Genomic DNA, 26332 nt, shown 5'->3' with positions numbered 1-26332 from the left:
TTTTTTTTTTCAAAATTGTCGCTCTATTTTTGTTTATAGCGCAAAAAATAAAAACCGCAGAGGTGATCAAATACAGTACCACCAAAAGAAAGCTCTATTTGTGGGAAAAAAGGGACGCCAATTTTGTTTGGGAGCCACGTCGCAAGGCCACTCAATTGTCCGTTAAAGCGACGCAGTGCCGAATCGCAAAAAGTGGCACGGTCATTGACCAGCAATATGGTCAGGGGCTGAAGTGGTTAACCTTTAAAATTAGCACTTTTGATTTCTCCCATGGACTTTTAAAGGGTGTTCCGTGGCTTTCGAATTTGCTGTGAACACCCCAAATTGTTCGCTATTCGGTGAACGGGTGAACAGCCAATGTTTGACCCAAACATAAAGCTCATCCCTAATGGAGAAGCACATCACATTTCTCAATGCATTTCATGAACTTTACTTCTCTCTAGGGTTGTCCCGATACCGATACAGAGCATTTGCGCGAGTACCTGTACTCGCGCAAATGCTCCCGATGCTTCCCGATACTTTTTTTGTTGTGGCCGGAGAGGAGTCAGTGTCTGGGGAAGTGCAGGCGGAGTTTGGCTGTAGAGGGGGCAGGCAGCACACACTGGGGGGTGTCGGGCCGGTTCTCCCCTTCCGCGACTGAAGAGGACAGCGTGGAGACAGCGGGCGGCATGGCGGTGACAGGGAGGCAGTGACACACAGGCTGAAGCCTGGCTTTGCAGGGGGGGTCCGTCGTTACACTCGGGACCCAGCCGCGGCTCTGACAAATCTCGTCTGTGACTGTCTCATAGTCACACAGCCGAGCAGACCTCAGCCACTTCCCCCTCCTCTGTGTATAATACAAGTGCTGCACTTGTAGTATACACAGAGGAGGGGGAGGCGGCTGCGGTCTGCTCGGCTGTGTGACTGTGAAACAGTCACAGCCGAGATTTGTCGAGCCGCGGCTGGGTCCCGGGTGTGACAACGGACCCCCCCCCCCCCGCAAAGCCAGGCTTCAGCATGTGTGTCACTGCCTCCCTGTCACCGCCATGCCGCCCGCTGCCGAGGTGCACAGCATTATGGGTGAGTACTTGGAAAAAAGTATCGGTACTTGTACTTGGTCTTAAAAAAGTGGTATCAGGACAACCCTACTTCTCTCCATGAGGAGTACATGCTTTTGGCAGTATATGAATCAGCTGAATAAAAAAAAACATGAACTTCCGGGAAGGACAACACCACCAAAGTAGGTCTACCCTGGGAGCTGTGATGGGGACCAGATCCGTCAAAGAGAGGCAAGGGAGGTGCAAACATTGAATAAATACACCACCACAGAAGAGCTACCGATAGATATAATTGGTCCTGACAGTGCTCCTGGTCTGTATCCAAACCCTGCTTAATTGGACATGGTAGCATGGTCAGAACCATTTATCTCTGTTTTCTGACAACAACTAAGAAGCAGATTCTATCTGTAGCTCTTCTGTTCACATGCAGGTATTCAATCTTTACTCCTCCCCTTCCTATCTCTTTAGATATGGACTTGCCATTGGGACTACAGAAAGTTTCCCGGTGGGCCGATGGCTCAGTGGTCCGGCTTCAGTGACAGCGGACTGCCACCCCCCTACGCTCCTCCGTCTCTCCCTCCCCGCAGCACTCATCTGGGGGGAACAAAGAAGCAGGGGGAGGACCAGAGGAGCAGGGGGTACGACAGAGGAGCATGGGGGGAGGGGCCAGACAGCTGACTCAACAGCTATGGCCTGGGAGTTTCTCACTTCTGCCTAATCTTGTCCCATAAGGGGGGCACCGAACTGATTCTTTGCCCCGGGTGAAATAATGTCTAGCTTCCCCACTGGTACTGCCTATAAGAGTACCAGTACCAGCCGTTCTACTCTAATAAAGTAGAACGGCTAGTGGCTAGTGAAGGGGGAGAGGGGGCTTGGGTGGCCGGGGGAAAGACCTGTCAAAGTGGGCCAGTCTGGATGAAGTCCAGGGGCAAATTTCTGTCCCAGTCCAACCCTGGCTGCCGGGGTAGACTTACTTTGGTGTTGCTGTCCATCCTGGAAATTCATGGTTTTAATTCATACTCTGTCAACAGCATCTACTCCTGATGAAAAGTTCATGAAACACTTTGAAAAAAGTGGCGTGTTTCCTCATCTGTTGTAATTGTATGAAAACATCTTCTAGACCCATTCTGGGCAAATAATAATAATGACATTTTAATATGTCTTTTGTACTGATTAACATGGTTGTCAAATGAATGGTGATATACTGTACGCTTAACAGTCTCATAGGTAATGCTTTGTATTAATGTTGTTTAACCACTTAAGACCCGGACCTTTAGGCAGCTAAAGGACCCGGACAGTTTTTGTGATTCGGCACTGTGTCGCTTTAACTGACAATTGCGCGGACGTGCGACGTGGCTCCCAAACAAAATTGGCGTCCTTTATTTCCCACAAATAGAGATTTCTTTTGGTGGTATTTGATCACCTCTGCGGTTTTTATTTTTTGCGCTATAAACAAAAATAGAGCGAAAATTTTTAAAAAAATGCAATATTTTTTACTTTTTGCTATAATAAATATCCCCCAAAAATATATTAAAAAAAATGTTTTTCCTCAGTTTAGGCCGATATGTATTCTACCTATTTTTGGTAATAAAAATCGCAATAAGCGTTTATCGGTTGGTTTGCACAAAATTTATAGCGTTTACAAAATAGGGGATAGTTTTATTGCATTTTTATTAATTATTTTATTTTTTTTACTACTAATGGCGGCGATTAGTGATTTTTTTTTCGTGACTGCGATATTATGGCGGACACTTCGGAACAATTTTGACACATTTTTGGGACCATTGTCATTTTCACAGCAAAAAATGCATTTAAAATGCATTGTTTATTGTGAAAATGACAATTGCAGTTTGGGAGTTAACCACAAGGGGGAGCTGATGGGGTTATGTGTGACCTCATGTCTGTTTCTAACTGTAGGGGGGGTGTGTGGCTGTAGGTGTGACGTCATCGATTGTGATTCCCTATATAAGGGAACACACGATCGATCACGGTGCCACAGTGATGAACGGGGAAGCTGTGTTTACACACAGCTCTCCCCGTTCTTCAGCTCCGGGGACTGATCGCGGGACTCCAGCGGCGATCGGGTCCACGAGTCCCGCGGCTGTGGTCACGGAGCTTTGGACCGGGTCGCGTGCACGTGCCTGCGGCCCCGCGGCTGGGCTTAAAGGGCAACGTACATATACGTTGATGTGCCCAGCCGTGCCATTCTGCCGACGTAAATCGGCGTGAAGGGGTCCTTTAAATGGTCAATTTCAGAGATTATGGTACATCACTATATGTGCCAGATCACTATAAAACAATGTTAGTATTTACCGTATTTTTTGGCATATAACACGCACCCTAACTTTAAGAGGGAAGTTTCAGAAAAAAAACTTTCCACAGCCCCCTGCGTATAACACGCAGGCACAGTTTACCCTCTATTTTCAGGGTAAAAAAGTGAGTGTTATATGCCAATAAATACAGTATATAACTTTTGGTTATTCTGGTTCACGGGACTGCCCACCCAATGGAACCGTCATAAACAATGGCTATTCTAACAAAGAGTGGTGGTATGACTAGACACGTGTGAGTCATTTAGTTATGAAATGAAATTCAGAGAAAATTTTCGTTATTTGGATGTATCTGAACTTCCGAATCACAGTAGTAAGGAATTTCAATGAATCTGAAACAATTTATAACTAAATGAATTATTCTAATTTGAAAATAAATTTGAATTTGAAATGGAAACACCTTGCAATAAATACATTTAGGTATTAAAGTAAAATAAAAAAAAAGATTCCTACTTAGGCTGCTGAATATACTATAATAAAATAGAAAATAAAATAAAACAGGATAAAAAATAAATAAAAGAATGGAATAGAATATATAAGAATAGAATAAAAAACAGATTAGAATAGAAAAGAATATAATAGAAACGACTAGAATAAAAAATAAAAGAATAGCAGAAAAAAAGAATAGGAATTAAAAGCATAGAATAGTAAAAAAAAAAAAGAGTAGAATAGAACAAAAGCCTTTTTTCCAAAATCCCAAGACTAGCTTTCCTTACAGTTTTTCTTTGACGGCCTTCATCATTTGTCCACTGTTGATTAAAAATTTGCAAATTTATTAACAATTTGCATTTAAAATATATCTACAGAATTTGAGTGACACCAAATTTACAGATACATAATAGCTGTTCTTCACGCTTTTTGAATTTTTTTATTGTATATTAGGCTTTCATAAATAAATTTTTGTCTTTCTTCTATTTCAGGTATTCTTTTTGGCTACTGGCCTATGCAACACTGTAAACTCTGCAGATTTTCTTATTTATAGAGACATTGCATCAAAGAGCTTTGGACATGTTTTTCAAGTCAATGCAGCCGATTTAAATATAGTGAGTGTCTATTTATTTACCATTATATACAAAAATGATTGGCAATACATGAAAATTGTTAATATTTAAATGGAATGTTTAGCAATTTTGTGTATAGTTATCTTTTTTTATTATGGTCACAAAATTTTAAAATTTTAAAATATTACATAATTTATTATAGTCTGATTTTAGCTTACAGGTGGAGATTTAGGCTTCTTTTTTTCAGGTTATTCATATGTTTGGGTTATGCTCCGTTTAGAGAATACTCTGGAAAGTCAATTAGCTAGATTCACATAGAGTTAAGCCGGCGTATCAGTAGATACGCCGACCTAACTCGGAATCTGCACCGTCCTAAGTTTAAGTGTATTCTCAAACAGAGATACACTTAAACCTATCGAAGATACGACAGCCTGCGCCGTCGTATCATAGGGTGCAATATTTAGGCTGGCCGCTAGGTGGCGCTTCCATTGAGTTCGGCGTACAATATGTAAATCACTAGATACGCCTATTCACGAACGTACGCTTGCCGTCGCAGTAAAGATACGCCGTTTACATAAGGCATTTTCAGGCGTAAAGTTATTCTATCAAATAGCTGGCCTAGTCAATGTTAAGTATGGCCATCGTTCCCGCGTCGAAATTTGAAAATTTTACGTCGTTTGCGTAAGTCGTCTGTGAATAGGGCTGGACGTAATTTACGTCCACGTCGAAACCAATACGTCCTTGCGGCGTACTTTGCCGCAATGCACACTGGGATATGTACATGGACGGCGCATGCGCCGTTCGTAAAAAAACGTCAATCACGTCGGGTCACAGTTAATATGCATAAAACACGCACCCCACATCCTCATTTGAATTAGGCGCGCTTACGCCGGCCTATTCACGCTGCCGTAACTTAGGAGGCAAGTACTTTGTGAATACAGTACTTGCCTATCTGACTTACGGCGGCGTAGTACCTACGATACGCCGCCGCAAACATGCGCGCCCCTACCTGAATCCAGCTAAATGAGACCAATTGGACAGAAAGGGAGAAGATACTGAAGGCAAAGAGTGGTGACCATTCCTGTAAAAGATATAACAGCTTCCTCATTCAGTGCAAATACCACCATGGATGGCATAAAAACACCCTAATAAAAAAAACTCTGCTGATGCTTTGAAACCCAAGTTCCAGTGCTGTAAGTCTGTTATATCTTCTCCAGTGCTCCACCAAACAGTGAAAATAAAGGGTGGACCCGTACCAGTTAGCTAGACCAATACTGGGGGTAATCAAATGTACATAATCGTCAAGGAATGGTCATCACTCTTCATCTTCAATATCTCCTCTTCCTCTATCCAATTAGTCTCATTGACTTCCCAGTGTATTCTCTAAACAGAGTTTAAGATCACAAATAGAAAAATAGTGTAGTAAGTAAAAACACCAATAGTTTTATTTTTAAAGTAGGTAATGCACTCACACATTGAACACTTGTATCATTGCATTCCAATAAAAACAACACATCCAGCATATAACAGATACAACTTGCTGATACTCCTCATAGCTCATCCGTGACGTCACCTGGCTCTCCCCCCATGCGTATCGTCACTAATCACGTCCACGTACCTTCATTTATAGGAGCACATTTTTAAATAAGAAGATTTATTGTTGTTTTTGTGCATCTGTATACAGTATTTCTTTCACAACGCATTTGGAACATTTATATTTTACACATTAATATACTGTACCATCATTATCACCACATTTTACTTTGTCGTTTATTTTATGTGAGGAACACACATTCAGTGATTGCAGTAGCTGGTATTTGACAACGGTTTTGCAATTTACATCACTCTTTCCTTTTTAGATCACTCTTTCCTTTTTAGATTGTATTTATACAACATGTAACTAACCCTTCCCTTTCCCTATTGCCACCACCATTTGCCCTCCTCCTCCTCCTATGCGTGCCAACAATCAGCCCACCAATCCCGAATGTCTCCTGTGTGCACTCTCATCTCCATTGTCTCCTCCAGTGTTATGTATAGAGTATTTGATGTCTTTTTCCTGTAAAAAATCTCCCTTTCTGTCGACATCCAAAGTCCTGAGACTGCTGCTAGGTGCCACCATCTTGGAAGTGCCCTCTGATCGCTGCTTTGCCCACTCTACTGTGTGCTCTCCGAAAACTGCTTTCCCCTTCCTGTGTGCCCCTCTATTCACTGCCCTGTGTGTCCTCTAATTACCGTTTTCCTTTTTTGTGTGTTCTCTCACCAGCAGCTCAATCCTCCCTCCTTTGTATGGCAAAGGCAGAGACTTTGTCACCAGCATAAAAAAGTAGGTAAAAGAACGAAAATTTAAAATACAGTGGAACCTCGGATTGCGAGTACCGCGGTTAATGAGCGTTTCCGAATACGAGCACTGTATTTAAAAAAATCCTGACATGGTTTGCGAGTGTTGTCTTGCAATACGAGCAGGATTCAAGCCAAACTGGTGTGCAATACTGCATTTCGCCTGAGGTGGGGGGGGGGACCGGAGCCGAGCAGAGTCAAACGGCGCCATTCAGAAATGCTCTAAAGATCTCAGAAATACTCCGTTCCCGAGCCTAAGGCTTTCAGAGTTCAGCTGAGGTGCCTTCTGCCCTTTCTGAGTGTTTTTTTAGGCTCTCCGGCGCCCCCCACCTCTGGCCACATGCAGTATTGCATGCCTTTGAAGTCAATGCGGAACAGATTATTTTTGTTTCCATTGACTTCAATGGGGAATCTCGCTTTGATATGCGAGTACTTTGGATTTTGAGCATTCTCCTGGAACGTATTATGCTCACAATCCAACGTTCCACTGTATCTAAAACTTTATTTTTATTTTTTCCATAACATTTTTTTTTACTGACTTGCATGGTCCTACTAAATCAGCCATTCCTGTCTGTGCTGGCTCAGTCCCCTTGCTCCTCCCCTTATAACCTTTTACATCACAATTGTAGAAAGAGCAAAGGGGGATACTATAGAGTGTCACTCGAATGACAGCCCTGAGTCTGTTAGGGATGCCAACATCACTTCCAAGATGGTGGCACCTATTAGCAGTCTCAGGGCTTTGGATGTCGACAGAAAGGGAGATTTTTACAGGAAAAAGACATCAAATACTCTATATATAACATGCTGTATATAACCCCAGTGATTTAGGTTTTCACTACAATTATTTTGTTGGTTTTATAGGTGTTCCGTTACTTGGATTTCACCTTGTCAAAGCCGGCAGACAATTCCAAACAGCTGTTCTCCAAAGACTACGAAGATGGAGCTCATTCTGATAATTTTCCAATATCTGATGTTTTCACTTCTTTAATAGTGACTACAGATGGAGTGATCACCTCATTTAAAATAACAGGACCTCATAGTAAGATTACAGTTCTTTTTTTTTTTTCATGTTTGTGCCACACACTTTAGCTGAATTTGATAAATTACTGTACTTATTGGCGTATAACGCTCACTTTTTCACCTGCAAATCGGTTGCATATAGTGTGTGCGTGTTATACGCCGATACTGCAAATTGGGCTGCCTCAGAGGGAACGGGGAAGGGGACGGGCTGAGCCCCATCAGAGTTCATGCAGCAAGAATCTCCTGTTTACTCAGCGGCCTCTGTAATAGGAAGTCTTGTCTCCTGGGCTGGCATTGGACCGGTGTTCTGTCTATCATAGAAGCCGGTCCAGGAGGCGGGACTTTGTATTAAAGAGGCCGCCAAGTAATCAGGAAATTCTCGCTGTATGTAATCTGACGGCGCTCACCCCACCCCCCTCCCTGAGATGGACATTGATCAAGCTGCATTGATGGGCAATTGTGAGGCTACAAATGGGGATTGATTAAGCTGCATTGATGGGCAATGGTGAGGCTGCAGATGGGCATTGACCAAGCTGCATTGATGGGCAATTTTGAGGCTGCAGATGGGCATTGATCAAGCTGCATTGATGGGCAATGATGAGGCTGCAGATGGGCATTGATCAAGCTGCATTGAAGGGCAATTTTGAGGCTGCAGATGGGCATTGATCAAGCTGCATTGATGGGCAATTGTGAAGCTGCAGACGGGCATTGACCAAGCTGCATTGATGGGCAATTTTGAGGCTGCAGATGGGCATTGATCAAGCTGCATTGATGGGCAATGATGAGGCTGCAGATGGGCATTGATCAAGCTGCATTGAAGGGCAATTTTGAGGCTGCAGATGGGCATTGATCAAGCTGCATTGATGGGCAATGGTGAGACTGCAGATGGGCAATTTTGAGGCTGCAGATGGGCATTGATCAAGCTGCATTGATGGGCACTGACCCTTATTTTGCTTCAAAATTATTTTACTTATAGCGGGGGTTCACCCTAAAAAAAAAATGTCTTGGTCTACCATGCCATCCAGCATACTAGTAGGCGTTCCTATGAAGAGGGGAACATGATTGACGGCCGGCTATGGTGCATCACGCTTTCCGAAAATGGCCGAGATAGGACTCAGATCTATACGGCGCCTGCGCAGTCAGCTCCTAGTCTGTGCGCAGGCGCCGTATAGCGCCGTGAGGAGCCGAGTCCTACTCCGGCTATTTTCGGAACTCATGACGCGCCATAGCCGGCCGTCAATCATGTTCCCATCTTCATAGGAACGCCTTTCCCCCCGGGAGTCTGAAACTAAACTAAAGGATTAAACTGTAAGTACAGCGCAAAAAAATCTGCACTAAGATACAAAATAACATTTTGTGCAACCCCTAACAAAAATTGCATTTTTGGTGAGATATTCCCAGAGCAAATATTGTCTAAAGGGATGCAGAATCTGCAATTTTCCTCATTAGAGCCCTGCAGGTGCAGCAACTGATTGGAAATAAAAAAAAAAAGCACTCCATTACAGACTCACTCAGAACATGAACACAGGCAAACAGCTATTTTTCCAGAATAATAAAAGGTTGGAATCCTTGTAATGTACATAGATCACCCAGAAGGGAATATTTTTTTCTTCCCAACAAAAGTGGAGGTACACTTTAACCACATAAGGACTGCCTCCTGCAGATATACGTCGGCAGAATGGCACGGCTGGGCACAAGCACGTACCTGTACGTCCTCTTTAAGTGCTCAGCTGTGGGTCGCGGGCGCGCCCCCGCGACCCGATCCGAAGCTTCGTGACCATGGCCGCGGGTCCCGCGATCGGTCCCCAAAGCTGAAGAACGGGGAGAGCTGTGTGTAAACACAGCTTTCCCGTTCTTCACAGTGGCAGCTTCATTGATCGTGTGTTCCCTAATATAGGGAAACACGATCAATGACGTCACATGTCCAGCCCCGCCCCCCTACAGTTAGAAAAACATATGAGGTCACACATAACCCCTACAGCGCCCTCCTAGTGGTTAACTCCTAAACTGCTCTGTCATTTTCACAGTAAACAATGCATTTTTATAGCATTTTTTGCTGTGAAAATGACAACGGTCCCAAAAATTTGTCAAAATTGTCCGATGTGTCTGCCATAATGTCGCAGTCATGAAAAAAATGCTAGTAGTAAAAAAATAAATCTTAATAAAAATGCAATAAAACTATCTCCTATTTTGTAAACGCTATAAATTTTGCGCAAACCAATCGATAAACGCTTATTGCTATTTTTTTGCCAAAAAATATGTAGAAGAATACGTATCTGCCTAAACTGAGAAAAAATAACTTTTTTTTATATCTTTTTGGGGGACATTTATTATAGCAAAAAGTAAGAAATATTGATTTTTTTTCAAAATTGTCGCTCTTTTTTTGTTTATAGCGCAAAAAATAAAAACCGCAGAGGTGATCAAATACCACCAAAACGAAAGCTCTATTTGTGGGGAAAAAAGGACGCCAATTTTGTTTTGGAGCCACATCGCATGACCACGCAATTGTCAGTTAAAGCGACGCAGTGCCGAATCGCAAAAAGTGGCCAGGTCCTTTACCTGCATAAAGGTCTGTGTCTTAAGTGGTTAAAGCAATCACATCACAGCAGTAAATTGTGGTGTTTTGGGACCACACAGGGCCCCTTCATTAAATCTCATGCCTGATGAGGGGTCATGCGTGACACTGAAATGTGGCAATTTACTGTTGTGATGTGATCGTTTTAATCAATTTTTGAAGATCCATAGTGTGCTGGTGATATGTTTTGACGTGTAAGCCATTTCCAGTGGGGATATGCTGCTTGGTTCCCTTGGGTTATGGCAGGGACTTCTATGTTATGTACCATGTAAATTATCCCATATGAATATATATGGATAACCCGCCATAATGTGAACAGCACTATGTGCTTTCCATTGTGTCATTTGCATGGGTGTTTGAGGGACATTTTGAACGCCCCTCAAACGCCATCTTTTAATGCCAGTGTGGCCTAAATTGGAGTCCAGTAGACCTTTATTAGATATTACTGTGAAAATGACACTGGCAGCGAAGGGGTTAACCAGGAGGGGGCGCTGTAGGGGTTACGTTTTCCCTAAGGGAGTGCTCTTACTGTGGGGGGTCGTGGTTTTGTGCGTGTGACCTCACTGACCGTCGTTCCCTAACACAGGGAACAGACGATCAGTGACAGCCACACTAGGAAGCACGGGGAGAGGTTTGTTTACACTTACCTCTCCCCGTTCTTCCTCTCTGTGGCCCGATCACGGGACACCGGCGCTGAGCCGGTCCGCTGTTCCTACGAGTGTATATATACGTCCCCTTTAATTTGCCAGCCATGTGGCCGCGAGCTCCGTGACTATGCCCACGGGACCCGCGGACTCGATGTCCGCCGGTGTTCCGAGATCGGGTCACAGAGCTGAAGAACGGGGAGATGTTGGTGTAAACACAACATCTCCTCGTTCTTCCTAGTGACATGTCACTGATCGTCTGTTTCCTGTCATCGGGAACAGCGATCAATTGTGTCACGGCAAGCCACGCCCCCTAACAGTTAAAAGCACTCCCTGGGTGTTTCCGAGGCTCTCCAGCGCCCCCCCCCCCACCTCTGGCCACATACGATATTGCATGCCATTCAAGTGTTGCAGTTGACGATAGTTGTATTTTCTCTGCAGATTCAGAGTTTGCATAAGTTATTCCAATCAAATAACCAGCCGACATGTACAAAGAGTCACTGGTACTGCTATGAAAGTTTTGGGTGCCAGAATTTCTTCTTCTACTCTAATCAAAACAAATTGAGCAATTGCAGATTTATATAACAGTGTGCACTGTTAGATTTGTATTGTATAACGACACATTGTACTTCTTTTCTTCTACAGCCTCTAGAGAAGATATCAAGAAAATTGTGGATGAGAGATGGGGTGCCATGTACATTATAAAACAACCTACTGAAGGAATCTGGATCATTGAGATTGTGGGAAGTGGCAGATGTTCTGTTCGAGTGGAAGGGTTTAATGGTGTATATCATATGTTATTATTTCATTGTATAATCTAACATATTACGCAGAGAGGCGTAGGGCCCATTTACCTTTCTGTGCCATGGTAACATGTTGTAAAATACATGTTTTACTATATATTGCAACACACTGTATCTTGTGATGCACCCAGGGCTTCTGTTAGAAAGGCCCCATACGGCCTTCCTGGAAGCCCCACAGCCCCCCCCAGCCGAAAGTGACTGGGGACATAGATTTGTCAGTCCCTTTCTCTATAGCCTCTGCTGTATAGGTGAATGAATAGGAAGCACTGTGAGACTTCCTGCTCATTCACAAATAGAAGCATAGTAAAAAACAGTTTACTATGCTTCGGTGATCAATGGACACATGAGTGATTGGTACCGATGTCCACATATCCCCAGTAATGTCCACATCTCCCCCAGTAATGTCCACATTACCCCAGTAATGTCCACATCACCCCAGTAATGTCCACATCTCCCCCAGTAATGTCCACATCTCCCCCCGTAATGTCCACATCTCCCCCCGTAATGTCCACATCTCCCCCCGGTAATGTCCACATCTCCCCCAGTAATGTCCACATCTCCCCCCGTAATGTCCACATCTCCCCCCGTAATGTCCACATCTCCCCCCGTAATGTCCACATCTCCCCCCGTAATGTCCACACATCTCCCCCGTAATGTCCACACATCTCCCCCCGTAATGTCCACACATCTCCCCCCATAATGTCCACACATCTCCCCCCGTAATGTCCACACATCTCCCCCCGTAATGTCCACATCTCCCCCCCCCCACCGTAATGTCCATATCTCCCCGTAATGTCAATATCTCCCAGAATAGAAAGCACACTCACAGGCAGCAAACGATGACGTCAGCGCACCGCTAATAATTCCTATGGGTGAATTCAATCCACAGATCTCGTACTCGATCAAAATTATTTTGATTGATCAAAGAAAATAACGATTAATCGAGGAATTAATCGTTAATTTCCGCAGCCCTAAAATAAATTAATTTTTCGTACGAAAACGAAATTCCGAAACAAAATATTTCAGTGTGCACATGTCTAGACGTTATACTCATGGGCGTCCGCTGAAATTTTTTCAGAGAGGGGCGCTTCGGCAGCGGCGATACACAGTCGCATTTAACCCCTTCTTTAAACGCTAGCGGGGGTTAAAAGTGCCCTGCTAGGGGCCGAATAGCGCAGCTAAAATGATGGTAAAGCGCCACTTTACCGATAACGCGGCCAGCTGGCAGTGTGAAATAGCTCTTGAGATAATTCAGCTTCACTCCATACCCATATAAATATAGCCTAGAGAATGTACAGAACCCCCTTCAGCACAGATGGACCCCACCTTCAGCACAGACTCCCTCTTCAGCACAGACCCCTCCATTCAGCACAGATGGACCCCCCATTCTGCACAGAACTCTCCATTCAGCACAAATGGACCCTCCTTCAGCACAGACCCCCCCATTACGCACAGACCCCTACATTCAGCACAGACCCCTCTTCAGCACAGATGGAGCCCCTTGAAGCACAGACGCCGCTTCAGCACATACCCCCCTTCAGTACAGACCCCCCTTTCAGCACAAACCCCCCTCCCCCATCCCATTCAGTACCTCAGATCAGCCATCAGCGCAGCACAGGCACAGCAGGTTCCCTCCCCCTGTGTACACATAAACACTGGAGGGGAGGCAGCTTCACTCTGCTCGCTGTGCCTGTGTGACATCCAACCCGGGACCGTTTAGACAGCCCGTGGTCGCAAAACTCTTCAACACCTTCTCGATTTTCCAGGGGAGGTCAATTGCCCCCCCTTGCCCTATGGAGCGGACGCCCATGGTTATACTGCTGCCAGAATACAGCACTGTATTCTGACGGCAGACACTTTTCTAAGTAATGGGAATAGCTGGCTTGGCCCAAATAAACTAAAGTAATGCAAAACCTACAGTCAGCCTTTAATCATCATTCACATGTCTGCACATTTACTAAGATGCCAATTGTCCTATGTATGAAGCCATTCACCAATGGAACATTCTAACATTCTGCTACATTCGTTTCATAAAGTTATAGTTTTTGATTTTTCGTTTCCTGAATTGCAACATAACTCATTTTATATTTTCTCTTTTTTTTCAGAAACTAATATCTCAAGTAAGTGAAAATGAAAAATACAATTTAAATAATAATGCAACTGCGTAATCTTATTCTTAAATGGTACACACAAACGTTCTCTCTCACAGCAAATAAAAACAATACTAATCGCACACGAAAATCATAGTCAGCACCGGGATCATAGACTGTATGTAAAACATGCCTGATGCATGTATGATAGGGGTGGACTGATAGATGGAAAAATTGGTACAGTACATTCCCCATGAAGTGATTTTTCCATCAAACAAGCAGATCTATGATTGGAATGTAGTGCAGTTCTGGTACTAGGCTGCTACCTCTAAAGCCTCATACACACGATAGTATTTCCCATGGACAAAGCATAGGACTTTTGTCTGAAGGGCGTTGGCCATGAACTTGTATTGCATACAAACGGCAAAGAATTGTCGGCCAATAAAACTACGTGTTTTTTCAGCTCTTTAGTGCCACCCTTTGGCCAACTTCTGCTAATGTTGTGTTAACCTCCTGGGCGGTGTTCCCGAGTCTGACTCGGGGTGAGATTTTTGGGCTAGGATCGGTAACCCCGAGTCAGACTCGGGCTCGCCTCGCTGGATGTACAGGGAGTTTTACTTACCTTGTCCCTGGATCCAGCGATGCCACCGCGCTGTGTGAGCGAGCAGGACCTCGCTCGATTCACACAGTGCCTCCGTGTGACGCCGATCTCCGTTCCCTGCAACGTTACGACGCACGGGGACGGAGAACGGCGCCAAATTCAAAAAAGTAAACAAACACTATACATACAGTATACTGTAATCTTATAGATTACAGTACTGTATGTAAAAAAAACACACCCCCCTTGTCCCTAGTGGTCTGTCCTGTGTCATGCATGTCATTTTATATAATAAAAACGTTTCTTTCCCCCTGCAAACTGTAGATTGTCCATAGCAACCAAAAGTGTCCCTTTATGTCAAAAATAGTTTCAGATCAGCTAAAAAACAGCGATAATAAATTATAATCACTTGCAGAATTGTGCGATAGCGATTTGTGGGGAAATTCGTCATAAAAAAAAAAAATAATGACAGCAACAATTCTGCAACTGAGCAAATTTCAGTGATTTTGATTTGATTACGATATTGAATAATTTTTATTATAATTATATTATTATTTGTTATAATTATTTATAATTATTTATTATATTATAATTTATAATTTTGTTTTTAAAAAAATGTCATACCCGGGATGCCTATTAGAAGCTTGTTTGGTCAGATTTAAGTGAGTTATTTCTAAAAATGACAGACCTACAATATAAAACGCCAAATTTCCTTGCAAATAATGGTACCGCTTTCAGCATGTTTTTTCTGAAAGAATCATACCGCCAGGGAGGTTAAGGCCCGTACATGTAATCGGATATTCCAACAACAATTGTCCGATGGACGTGTTTTGTCAGACAACCTGACCGTCTGTATGCTCCATCAGACAATTGTTGTCGGAATTTTCGACAACAAATGTTGGCTGTGCATGCTCTCAAATTGTCCAACAACAAATGTGTTACGTCGGATCATCCGACCGTGTGTACACAAATCCATCGGACTAAAATACAAAGTACAAACATGCATGCTCGGATGCAATGCTAACCATGAGACAACATTAGCAGAAGTTGCCCAAAGGGTGGTGCTAAAGAGCTGAAAAAACAAGTAGTACGTCTATTACGTCACTACGTTCGTTTTTGTCGGCTGAAAATGTTCTGCCGTGTGTATGCATACCAAGTTCACAACGCCCTTTGGACAAAAATCCATGGAAAAGTCAGATGGAAGTCCGATTGTGTGTACGAGGCTTTATGGTTAGCATTCAGAGCATGCATGTTTGTACTTTGGATTTTTGTACACACGATCGGATAATCCGACAGCACGTATTTGTTGTCGGAAAATTTTAAAGCATGCTATCCAACATTTGTTGTCGGAAAATTCGACAACAATTGTCCGTTGGAGCATACAAATGGTCGGATTTTCCAACAAAAGCCTGCCATCACACAATTCCCATAGGAAAATCCGATCGTGTGTACAAGGCTTTACAGAGATAAAGAAAGCACCTGCTAGATGGTACATTTCTGAATGTGTACTGAGGAGCACCTGGTATAAATGTACATCTCACTTGAAGGACTTTTTGGAACACTTAATGGTTCTCTACAATGCAGACAGGAGATTTTAGTCTTAAGCCTTAACAGAAGTCCCCTATGCCTCGTTTCCATTGAGCGGAGCGGTTAGGGTTGGTACAGTTTAGAAGAGCTAGAATGGTCCGGACTATTCAGGTTAGCGTTTCCACTGCAAGTCAGACCATCAGGGGCCATACAGGGTTTAGAAAAAATGCCTAGCGTGTCCGCCAATCAGTGGAATGTATTGTAGCTCCGCCCTAACCGAACCGTACCATTTTCTATGGCCCCATATCTAAAGCAGGACCCAGAATGGTGCGGTATGGTTCGGTTGTATGGGTCGCTTTCATAATGGAAACACTCAAAATAGCGTACCGTACCAAACCAACACAAACCAATCCGCTCAGTGGAAACCAAGCATTAGTGTATTCTGTCGTGATTTTATAACATTGACTGCTCAAGCCCTGAAGATGGGGGAGGCTTTTTTTGATCCCTAAGAGCATTGGTTGTATTTATTGCTCTTAATCATTAGATGTTCCAAAAAAGTCCTTCAAGTGTACCAAGTGCTCCTCTGTACACATCCAATCATTTGATCCTTATGACCTTAGGTTACATTCTTTTATGTGGTTTTCTCTAATGCTTGGTTAACCAAAACCTCCAAAAAAAATTGGTTGCTAATCTTCTGGGAAAGATGCTGTGGAATTAGAAAGTATTCAGTAAATGGCAACAAAATTATTAAGGGGGATGGAGGAGCTCAGCTGTGAGGATCAATTACATACACTATATTATCAAAAGTATTGGTACGCCTGCTTTTACACACACATGAATTTTAATGGCATCCCAGCCTTAAGCCCCATACACACGGTCTGACTTTTTGCCAACAAACTTCAAAATGAGCACGTTTTCCAAAAAATCCGACGGTGTGTACGCTCCATCGGACAAACTTTTTCGGTTTTCATCGGACAAAAGTTTGCTCTGCAAACAGGCAAACTTTTCGGCAACAAAAAAGTCTGATGGTCTGATGTACAGCAAGCCATTGGACTTTTGTCCGAAGTACAAATACGCATGCCCAAACCCAATGTTAAAATCAACCAACAATATCAAAAGTTGACCAAAGGGTGGCGGTAAAGAGCAGAAAAGAGCAGAAAAACCACATGATGTTGGGAAAGTTTGCAGAAAAGTCAGAGCGTGTGTATGCTATGGGTGTGCCCCGCCAACTCCCTTCGGACAAAAATGCACTGAAAAGTTTGTTTGAAGTCCGACCGTGTGTACGAGGCTTTAGGCCACGTACACACGATCCAATTGTTGGCCAACCGAGTGTCTGAATTTTGTCCAAAGGGCGTGTGCCTGGATCTTGTCTTGCATACTAACGGTACATAATTTTTGTGCAACAAACCCGAACATAGTGACGTACTACGAGGAATTTCAGCTCTTGAGCACCACCCTCTGGGCCCCTTCTGCTCATTTTGTGTTTTGATGAGCATTGATACCAAGCATGCGTGTTTGTGCTTTCGACTTTTGTGTGACGGACTTGTGTACTGACGATATGAAAATTTACTAGCCTGCCATCCAACATTTGTTTGCGGAAAGTCGGATACAAATTGTCAGAAGGAGCATACTAACTGTCAGATTTTAGGACAACAGTCTATCAACAGACTATCCCTTGCTAAAAATTGGATTGTGTGTACAAGGCTTTAGTCCATAGGGTTCAATATTGAGTTGGCCCACCTATATCAGCTTCAACCAGTTTTGGGATGGAGGAACTTGACTGGCCTGTGCAGAGTCCTGACCTCAACCTGATAGAACACCTGTGTGATGAATTAGAGAGGAGACTGTGAGCCAGGCCTTCTTGCCCACATCAGTGCCTAACCTCACAAATAAGCTTCTGGAAGAATGGTCAAACGTCCACTCCTAAACCTTGTGGATAGCCTTCCCAGAAGAGTTGAAGCGGGTATAGCTGCAAAGGGTGGGCCAACTCAATATTGAACCCTACTGACTAAAACTGTGATGCCATTAACCACTTCCTTACTGGGCACGTATACCCCTTCCTGACCAGGTGAAATTTCAGCTTCTGGCACTGCGTCGCTTTAACTGACAATTGCGCGGTCGTGCGATGTGGCTCCCGAACAAAATTGGCGTCCTTTTTCCCCACAAATAGAGCTCTCTTTTGGTGGTATTTGATCACCTCTGCGGTTTTTATTTTTTGCGCCATAAACAAAAAAAGAGCGACAATTTTAAAAAAAAGTCAATATTTTTTACTTGTTACTATAATAAATATCCCATTTTTTTTAAAAAAAAAATATTTTTTTTCTCAGTTTAGGCCGATACGAATTCTTCTACATATTTTTGGTAAAAAAAAAAAATCGCAATAAGCGACTGGTTTGCACAAAAGTTATAGCGCTTACAAAATAGGGGACAGAATTATTATTCATTTTTATTATAATTTTTTTTTTACTAGTCATGGCGGCGATCTGCGATTTTTTATTGGGACTGCGACGTTATGGCGGACACATCGGACACTTTTGACGCCATTCACATTTATACTGCGATCAGTGCTATAAAAATGCACCGATTACTGTATAAATGTGACTGGCAGTGAAGGGGTTAACACTAGGGGGGCATGGAAGGGGTTAAATGTATTCCCTGGGTGTGTTCTAACTGTGGGGGGAGGGGGGTGACTGGGGGAGGTGACCGATGCTGTGTCCCTCTGTATAAGAGACACAGATCGGTCTCCTCTCTCCCTGACAGGACGTGGAGCTCTGTGTTTACACACAGAGCTCCACGTCTTGTCCCTGTAGCCGCCAATCGCGAGTGCCCGGCGGACATCGCGGCCGCCAGGCACGCGCATTGGCATCTCAGGAATGCGGCGGGCACGCGCGCGCTGCCGGCGGCGCTCGCGCGCCCTCTAGTGGCCTGGAAGAGCGGAGGACGCATATATGCGTCCTGTTAGAGATTTAGAACCACCCTGCGGCCGCACATATTCGTACGGCCGTCGGGAAGTGGTTAAAGTTCATGTGTGCTGAAAGGCAGGTGTCCCAATTCTTTTAATAATATAATGTAGATGACAGTTATTTACTTTGGAGAAAAGGCGCTTAAAATGCAAGTAAACCCCCTTATGTTTTCAGCCAAGAAAGCTTCCATCTTTGCCTCTGTTTAATCTTCAACTGCCATGATTCTGGACATGCGATCATTTTAGACACCAGCCATTAGATGGTTTGACAGTTTGGTTGAGAGCGCAACCAATGGGAGTGTTACAATTCCGGCACGTGCCAGAAATGAAATGGTTTTATGGATGGGTTTACTTTCGTTTTAAGAGGGGATATGATTACAATGTACAAATATCTCAAAGGTGACTCCATTAACTCAAACTGTTCACTCTAAGGTCACTGAAGAGGACATGGGGCCATGATTTGAGGTTAGAAAAAATAAAATGTAACCTTAGATTAAGGATTTTTTTTTTCATGTTAAAGAATTAAAAATTTGAAACTCCCTCCCCCAGGAAGTGCTACTATCTGAGAGTGTTGACAACTTCAAAAAACTTTATACACATGGCTATGGGAATTTTTCGAGAATACAAATTACACACATATACACGCACATTGGGGTTGATTTCTAAAACTGGAGCATGCAAAATCTGGTGCAACTCTGTTTGGAAACCAATCAGCTTCCAGGTTTGCCTGTCAAAGCCTAATTGAGCAAGCTAAAGTTAAGGCCCATATACACGATGCGAAAAATTGGAAGTAAGATTCCACCTGTTGAGCGATTTGCCGATTTTTGGACTGTAAAGGCCGTACACACGATCGGATATTCCGACAACAATTTTCCGACGGACATGTTTTGTCACATAATCCGACCGTCTGTATGCTCCATCGGACAATTGTTGTTGGAATTTCCGACAACCAATGTTGACTGTGCATGCTCTTAAATTGTCTGACAACAAGCGTGTTCCGTCGGATTGTCCGATTGTGTGTACACAAATCCGTCAGACTAAAATCCAAAGTACAAGCACGCATGCTCTGAACCAATGCTAACTATCAGACAACATTAGCAGAAGTTGCCCAAAGGGTGGTGCTAAAGAGCAGAAAAACCATGTCGTTTTGTAAATGTTGAATGAAAAAGTTCAACCGTCTGTGTGCAGAACAAGTTCCCGGCCAACGCCCTTCAGACAAAAATCCACAAATGTGTCCGATGGAAGTCCGATCATGTGTATGAGGCTTTAGTATGGTGCTTTCAACAGCCAATTCCAGTTTTTCATCAGACAAAAGCTGGATGTGCAGACTACAGTATAACATTTTTGTCGGATGTGAACTCAACGTTCAATATTCGTTTATTTAGTACGCTTTTCATACAAAAAAAATCATAAGAGCAAGACTACACATCAGAAATTAAAGAATTAATACAAAACTTTTCAACACATTATGTCACTTCTTAAAGTTGTACTCTGTCATACGATAATTTTTGCATGGTGAGTAACCTCTTCACCTTTGACATGAGACTAGCATGCAACAAAAAATGGATGAACAGTCGTCCGAAAATCTGATCGTATGTACGAGGCTCTAGAAATTGATTGGCTACCATGAACAGCTGCACCAGATTTCACGCTTCCCATTTTTAGTAAATCAACCCCATAGCTTAAACTGGATGGACTGGTGTCTTTTTTCAACCTTACCAACAATGTATGTAACTAGTAACTATATATTATCCTGATAAATGTGCCTTGTTAAATCTTAATTTTTGGAGATTAATTTGCTTATGTTTATTTAAAATTTTTGGTCAATAATCCCATAAAAATTATTTGGAATACCTATGCTAGTAATTTTTGCAGAAAGTAAATTGTGTATAATTGTGCAAAACGTGATGTCTTTCATAACTGAAAACCATTCATCAAAAAATATTAATCTATTTTATCTTTGTCTTAATCAGCTACTTCAGACTGCTCAAAATGTGACCCTAATGCTACCTGTGAAGACTCTTTTGGCTACCTCCAGTGTTCCTGCAAGGATGGATTTATAGGAGATGGCTTTAGCTGCTCTGATATTAATGAATGTGCTTATTCCTGGTCAAATAAATGTAGTTACTACACTTGTGTAAACACATTTGGTTCTTACACCTGTGTGTGTCCATCTGGCTTCTACAATTACAGTGGAGAGGGATGCATTGATATAGATGAGTGTGCGAACTCTGACCTAAACACCTGTACTCCAAATGCAACATGCATCAATGCCATTGGCTCATATACATGTGTATGCGCTCCCGGATACTTTGGGAATGGCTTCTCTTGTGAACTAGATGAGTGTGCCCTCGGTGTTTGTGGTTTTGGTATGGGATGTGAAAAATACTTTGGTTCCTATTCTTGCTATGATCCATGCAATAGTTACACTACCCTTGATGAACCATGGAGAAGCACTTCAAATGAAGTTTATAATTGGAATTGTGACTATGACAAGCGTGGATGGTACCGCTTTGTAGGTGCCGGAGGTGTCAAAATGCCAGAATACTGTGTATCTGGATATAGGTGTGGCACCTCGGCTCCAATGTGGCTTCATGAATCACATCCACAAATCGACGATGGGATTGTAAATCGTACAGTCTGTGCTTCCTCAGGAGGAAATTGCTGCATGTGGTCAACATCGGTGCAGATTAAATCTTGTCCGGATAATTACTATGTGTACAAATTAAGCAGGGCTCCTGCTTGCAGCTTATCTTACTGTACAGGTAAGTTTGAAAATGTTATTACTATGACATATATTATATTACCAAAAGCATTGGGACTGCCTTTACTAGACATGTGCACACTGAAATATTTTGTTTCGTAATTTCGTTGTCGTGCGAAAAATAAATTTATTTAGTTACTCCCGAAATTTGTTTTTATTTATTTTGTTTTTCGTAAAAAAAATGCGTTTGTCCAAAAATCCAAATTAAGGCTGAATCTGTCATTGAAGGTTTATGGTGTCTGTCGAATGTTCTAAGAAGAAGAAGAAGAAGAAGAAGAAGAAAAAAAAAAAAGAAAAAATCAACAGAATCTTTAAGAAAAAAAAAAAAATATTTGACTCTTCATGTCTCTCTATGTCGAATCTTTTCTCTCTATGTCAAATCTTTTCTATCTATGTTGAATCTTTTCTCTTTATGTAGAATAATATTGGACTAATAGAGTTAAGGTTAGGCACAATTAAGGTTGAATCTGTCATTGAAGGCTTATGGTGTCTGTCGAATGTTCTAAGAAGAAGAAAAAAAAAGAAGATTCGACAGAACCTTAAAAAAATAAATAAAAATTGGACTCTTCATGTCTCTATAATGTCGAATCATTTCTCTCTATGCCGAATCTTTTCTCTTTATGTAGAATAATATTGGACTAATAGAGTTCAGGTTAGGCACATTCGTCCGCAATGAAAACGAAAAAAAAGCATTTGTTTATGCCGGATCTTTCGGTTTTCGTCTTCTGTGCTTTCGTTATAGTTTGTTAAAATGATAATGAAAATACCTGAAATTCGGACGAAAATGCATTCGGACGAAAACAAATGCACATGTCTAGCCTTTACACACACATGAACTTTAATGGCATTCCAGTCTTAGTCTGTAGGGTTCAATATGGAGTTGGCCCACCCCTCCTCCACCCCAAACTCATCCATGTCTTTATGGACCTTGCTTTGTGCACTGGTCCAAATCATTTGGTGGAGGGGGGATTATGGAGTCAGGTTATTTGTCAGGGGTTGGGCTTGGCACCTTAGTTCCAGTGAAGGGAACTCCTTAAGATGTCAGCATACCAAGACATTTTGGACAACTTCATGCTCCCAACTTTGTGGGAATAGTTTGGAGATGGCCCCTTCTTGTTCCAACATGATTGCCCACCAGTGAAAAAAGCAAGGTCCATAAAGACATGTATGAGCGGGTTTGGGGTCGAGGAACTTAACTGGCCTGCAAAGAGTCCTGACCTCAACCCTATACAACACTTTGTGATGAATTAGAGTGGAGACTGCGAGCCAGGTCTTCTTGTCCAACATCAGTGCCTGACCTCGTAAATGCGCTTCTGGAAGAATGGTCAAACGTTCCCATAGACACACTCCTAAACCTTGTGGACAGCCTTCCCAGAAGAGTTGAAGCTGTTATAGCTGCAAAGGGTTGGCCAACATAATATTGAACCCTACGGACTAAGACTGGGATGCCATTAAAGTTCATGTGTGTGTAAAGGCAGACGTTCCAATACTTTTGGTAATATAGTGTATGTGTATATATATATATATATAATTTTAGAACATTATGCATTATACATTTGCGTTATGTAATGTGTGACCTTCTTTTCAGATCCCTCCTCTGTTTGTTCATGTGCACACAATGAAGTATGCCACTATGTTGATGGAAAATATGGGTGTGGCTGCAGAGATGAATTTAACATTTCTGGTAAATATGGATGTGCATTTTGTAAACTGTTGGGTAGAGAAAAAAATATATATTTTTTTTATGTCATCATTAGGGTTAGCTTTTGAGCTGACAAGCAAAGTATGTTAGGCAAGAGGAAGTGAACAGGTAAAGGTCAGGGAAGGCAACATCAGACAGGAAGGTCAAGCAATCAGGATCATTAGACATAAGGCCTTATGCACACTGGACGTTTTTAACGTGGCTGATGTTTTTTCTTTTTCTGCCTCTGAGTACCCCTGCATGTTAACCTGTGTCCATTCACACATAGGTATTTAGAGGAGTTTAGAGGCAGAAAAAAAGAAAACCACATTCAGCATGTCCAGGAGCAGCAGCAATTTGGCAGAAAAAAATGCTTGACGCGTGTAAACTCATCTCAATGCAAGTTAATACTTGGCGTATTTGAGCACTAATGCCTTTCAATGGCCAGATTAAATTCTGGCCATTGAAATTATTTTTTTTTTTTTATTGTCAAAATGTTTATAATTTTTTTATTATTATATAACCTTATATTCCATAGTGTCATAAAGGAAAATACATAAATACGAAACATTTCAATATATTCTATTCCAAAAACTAACATGAATAGCCCCCTACCTAAAATGTAATTAGGAAAAAAGAAAAACAGGATAAAGAATATAGAGAAAAAAAGACCCTAATATGATTCCCTCCCCCCCTCAGTGCACACTTTAGCTATAATGAAAATGGGGTCAGCTCCACCACTTCCATTCCTGGGGGTTACCTCTTCTATTTGGGGTCCTATTATTCTTAATTCTACCATGCCACCCTGCCCCCTTATATACACGTGCATAGGTGTCCTATCTATTCATTTTTCGTGATCCATTCCCTCCATTTGATCCATTAACTCACAAAAAAAGAAGAAAAAAAACCTACTCCCCCCTGCCCTTTAACCCAATATGTATAAAAGGCCCTTAATGGCCACACTAACAACACTATCACCAAAAACACATATAGAGGCCTTAATGACCACTGACCAGATCACTTTAGGCTGCTAGGACCCTTGCAGCTTTAAGAGGTAGGCATCTGCAATGATTCTTTTCTGGTCATCCACTCCCTGGTCTCTGTTCTCTGCTTTAATCCATCAGGGTGATCTCAGGATAAAAAAAACAATACCTGATAATCACACAATATGTTTATTAAAGGTAATAGTAAAATGTATAAAACATATAGCGATGCACTCACATACAGATGTGCCCTGAAGCGGCACCCACTATACAGAGCCTTGATCGATATCAATATATGCCCCAGGTGCGTTCCACCTGGGCTGGACGTGATGTCACTAGACACTCAGAATTTCCACCAGTAAACTAATCTCAATGCATTTCACTAGAAGGCGTCATCAGGAAGTTGTGCAGAAGTTTCACAACTTCCTGATGGGGCATCCTCAAACAAAAGGTGGAGAAGCACAAGGTATCGAACATCCATCAGCTCTGTGATGTCATCATGGAGGAGTGGGAGAGGACTCTGGTGGCAACCTGTGAAGCTCAGGTGAACTCCATGCCCAAGAGGGTTAAAGGCAGTGCTGGAAAAAAATGGTGGCCACACAAAATATTGACACTTTGGGCCTAATTTGGAAATTTTCACTTAGGGGTGTACTCACTTTTGTTGTTTAGATTGGGTTTAGATGTTAATGGCTGTGTGTTGAGTTATTTTGAGGGGACAGCAAATTTACACTGTTATACAAGCTGTACACTCACTACTTTACAATGTAGAAAAGTGTAATTTCTTCAGTGTTGTCACATAAAAAGATAATTTATTGACAAAAATGGGAGGGGTGTACTCACTGTATATGGAAAAAACACCTTGATATAAAAAGGAGAAACATTCAGGTGTGCCTCCAACATAAAATATGAGACGGCCACTAAGGCCCCTTTCACATGTGCGGACCGTATGTCCGCATTTTCATCCATCCGTTTGCGGATAAAAACGGGACATACATTGGTCCCTATGTGATTGCGGGTGTCAGCGGATAAACATCCGCTGACACCTGTAATCACCCGCCTCCGCAAAGATCGGATTTTGCGGACGGAAGAAAATCCTATTTTTTCTTCCGTCTGCGGATCGGATGAACACGGACATATGGTCCGTGTTTATCTGATCCCCCCCATAGGGGAGAGCGGAGAAAAGACAGGGCGGTCCCTGCACAGTGTGCGGGGACCGCCCTGTCAGCCGACGGCTCAGCGGGGATATACGGAGGGAATCCCAGCTGAGCATATGGACACACGGGGCGGATCATTACTGATCCGCCCCGTGTGAAAGGGCCCTTACCAGAGGAAATGGACTCTAGATTATAAATCATGAGCGCAGTATGATATAATATCCTTAAGACAGGTATCATCAACCTTCTTTCCTTTGTAGTGAACACTCACATAAGGAATAATCAATGGTTTACCAGCAAACCATGCGTGTAAGATGAATCAAAGAAACTCCCATAGCGTGAAACTCAGTGAGCTGTTAATGTTTACCTACCCAAGATTCATTTTTGCACACCTAGTGCCCTTTCTATTGGTAAAATGCTTCATAGTCTTATGATTAAAATGGCAAAGTTCATGCACACACTAACGCCGCATACACACAATCAAAATTTCTGACAACAAATGTTCGATGGGAGCTTTTTTCAGAAATTCCGACCGTGTCTAGGCCCCAATGGACATTTTCTGTTAAAATTTCTGACAACAAAAATTTGACAGCTGGTTCTCAAATTTTCTGTCACCAAAATCCGTTCTCGTAAATTCCGAGCATGTGTAGACAATTCCAACGCACAAAATTCCATGCATGCTCTAAATTAGGTATGAGACAGAAGCGCTTGATCTGGTAGAACTAGCGTTCGTAATGGAGATAGCACATTCATTACACTGTAACGGACTGAAAGCATGAGGCTGAAAAGCGTGAATCGTCTCTCAGCAAACTTCTAAGGCCCGGTA

General features: G+C 42.6%; 1 protein-coding gene across 1 annotated transcript in view; it reads left to right on the top strand.

Moving 5' to 3' along the window:
- LOC120936132 (uromodulin-like) overlaps positions 1 to 26332 on the top strand; it is a 90357-nt gene that overhangs the window by 35759 nt on the left and 28266 nt on the right. The window contains exons 5-10 of the mRNA XM_040348261.1: positions 4288 to 4410; positions 7567 to 7744; positions 11590 to 11727; positions 13853 to 13867; positions 20898 to 21689; positions 23277 to 23372. Of these exons, the coding sequence (XP_040204195.1) occupies positions 4288 to 4410; positions 7567 to 7744; positions 11590 to 11727; positions 13853 to 13867; positions 20898 to 21689; positions 23277 to 23372 (1342 nt within the window). The remainder of the gene's footprint in view (positions 1 to 4287; positions 4411 to 7566; positions 7745 to 11589; positions 11728 to 13852; positions 13868 to 20897; positions 21690 to 23276; positions 23373 to 26332) is intronic.

This window comes from Rana temporaria, chromosome 4, assembly GCF_905171775.1.
Source record: "Rana temporaria chromosome 4, aRanTem1.1, whole genome shotgun sequence".
Taxonomy (NCBI): Eukaryota; Metazoa; Chordata; class Amphibia; order Anura; family Ranidae; genus Rana; species Rana temporaria.
Note: the sequence above shows the minus strand (reverse complement) of the source record. Positions and strands in the feature narration are given on the sequence as shown.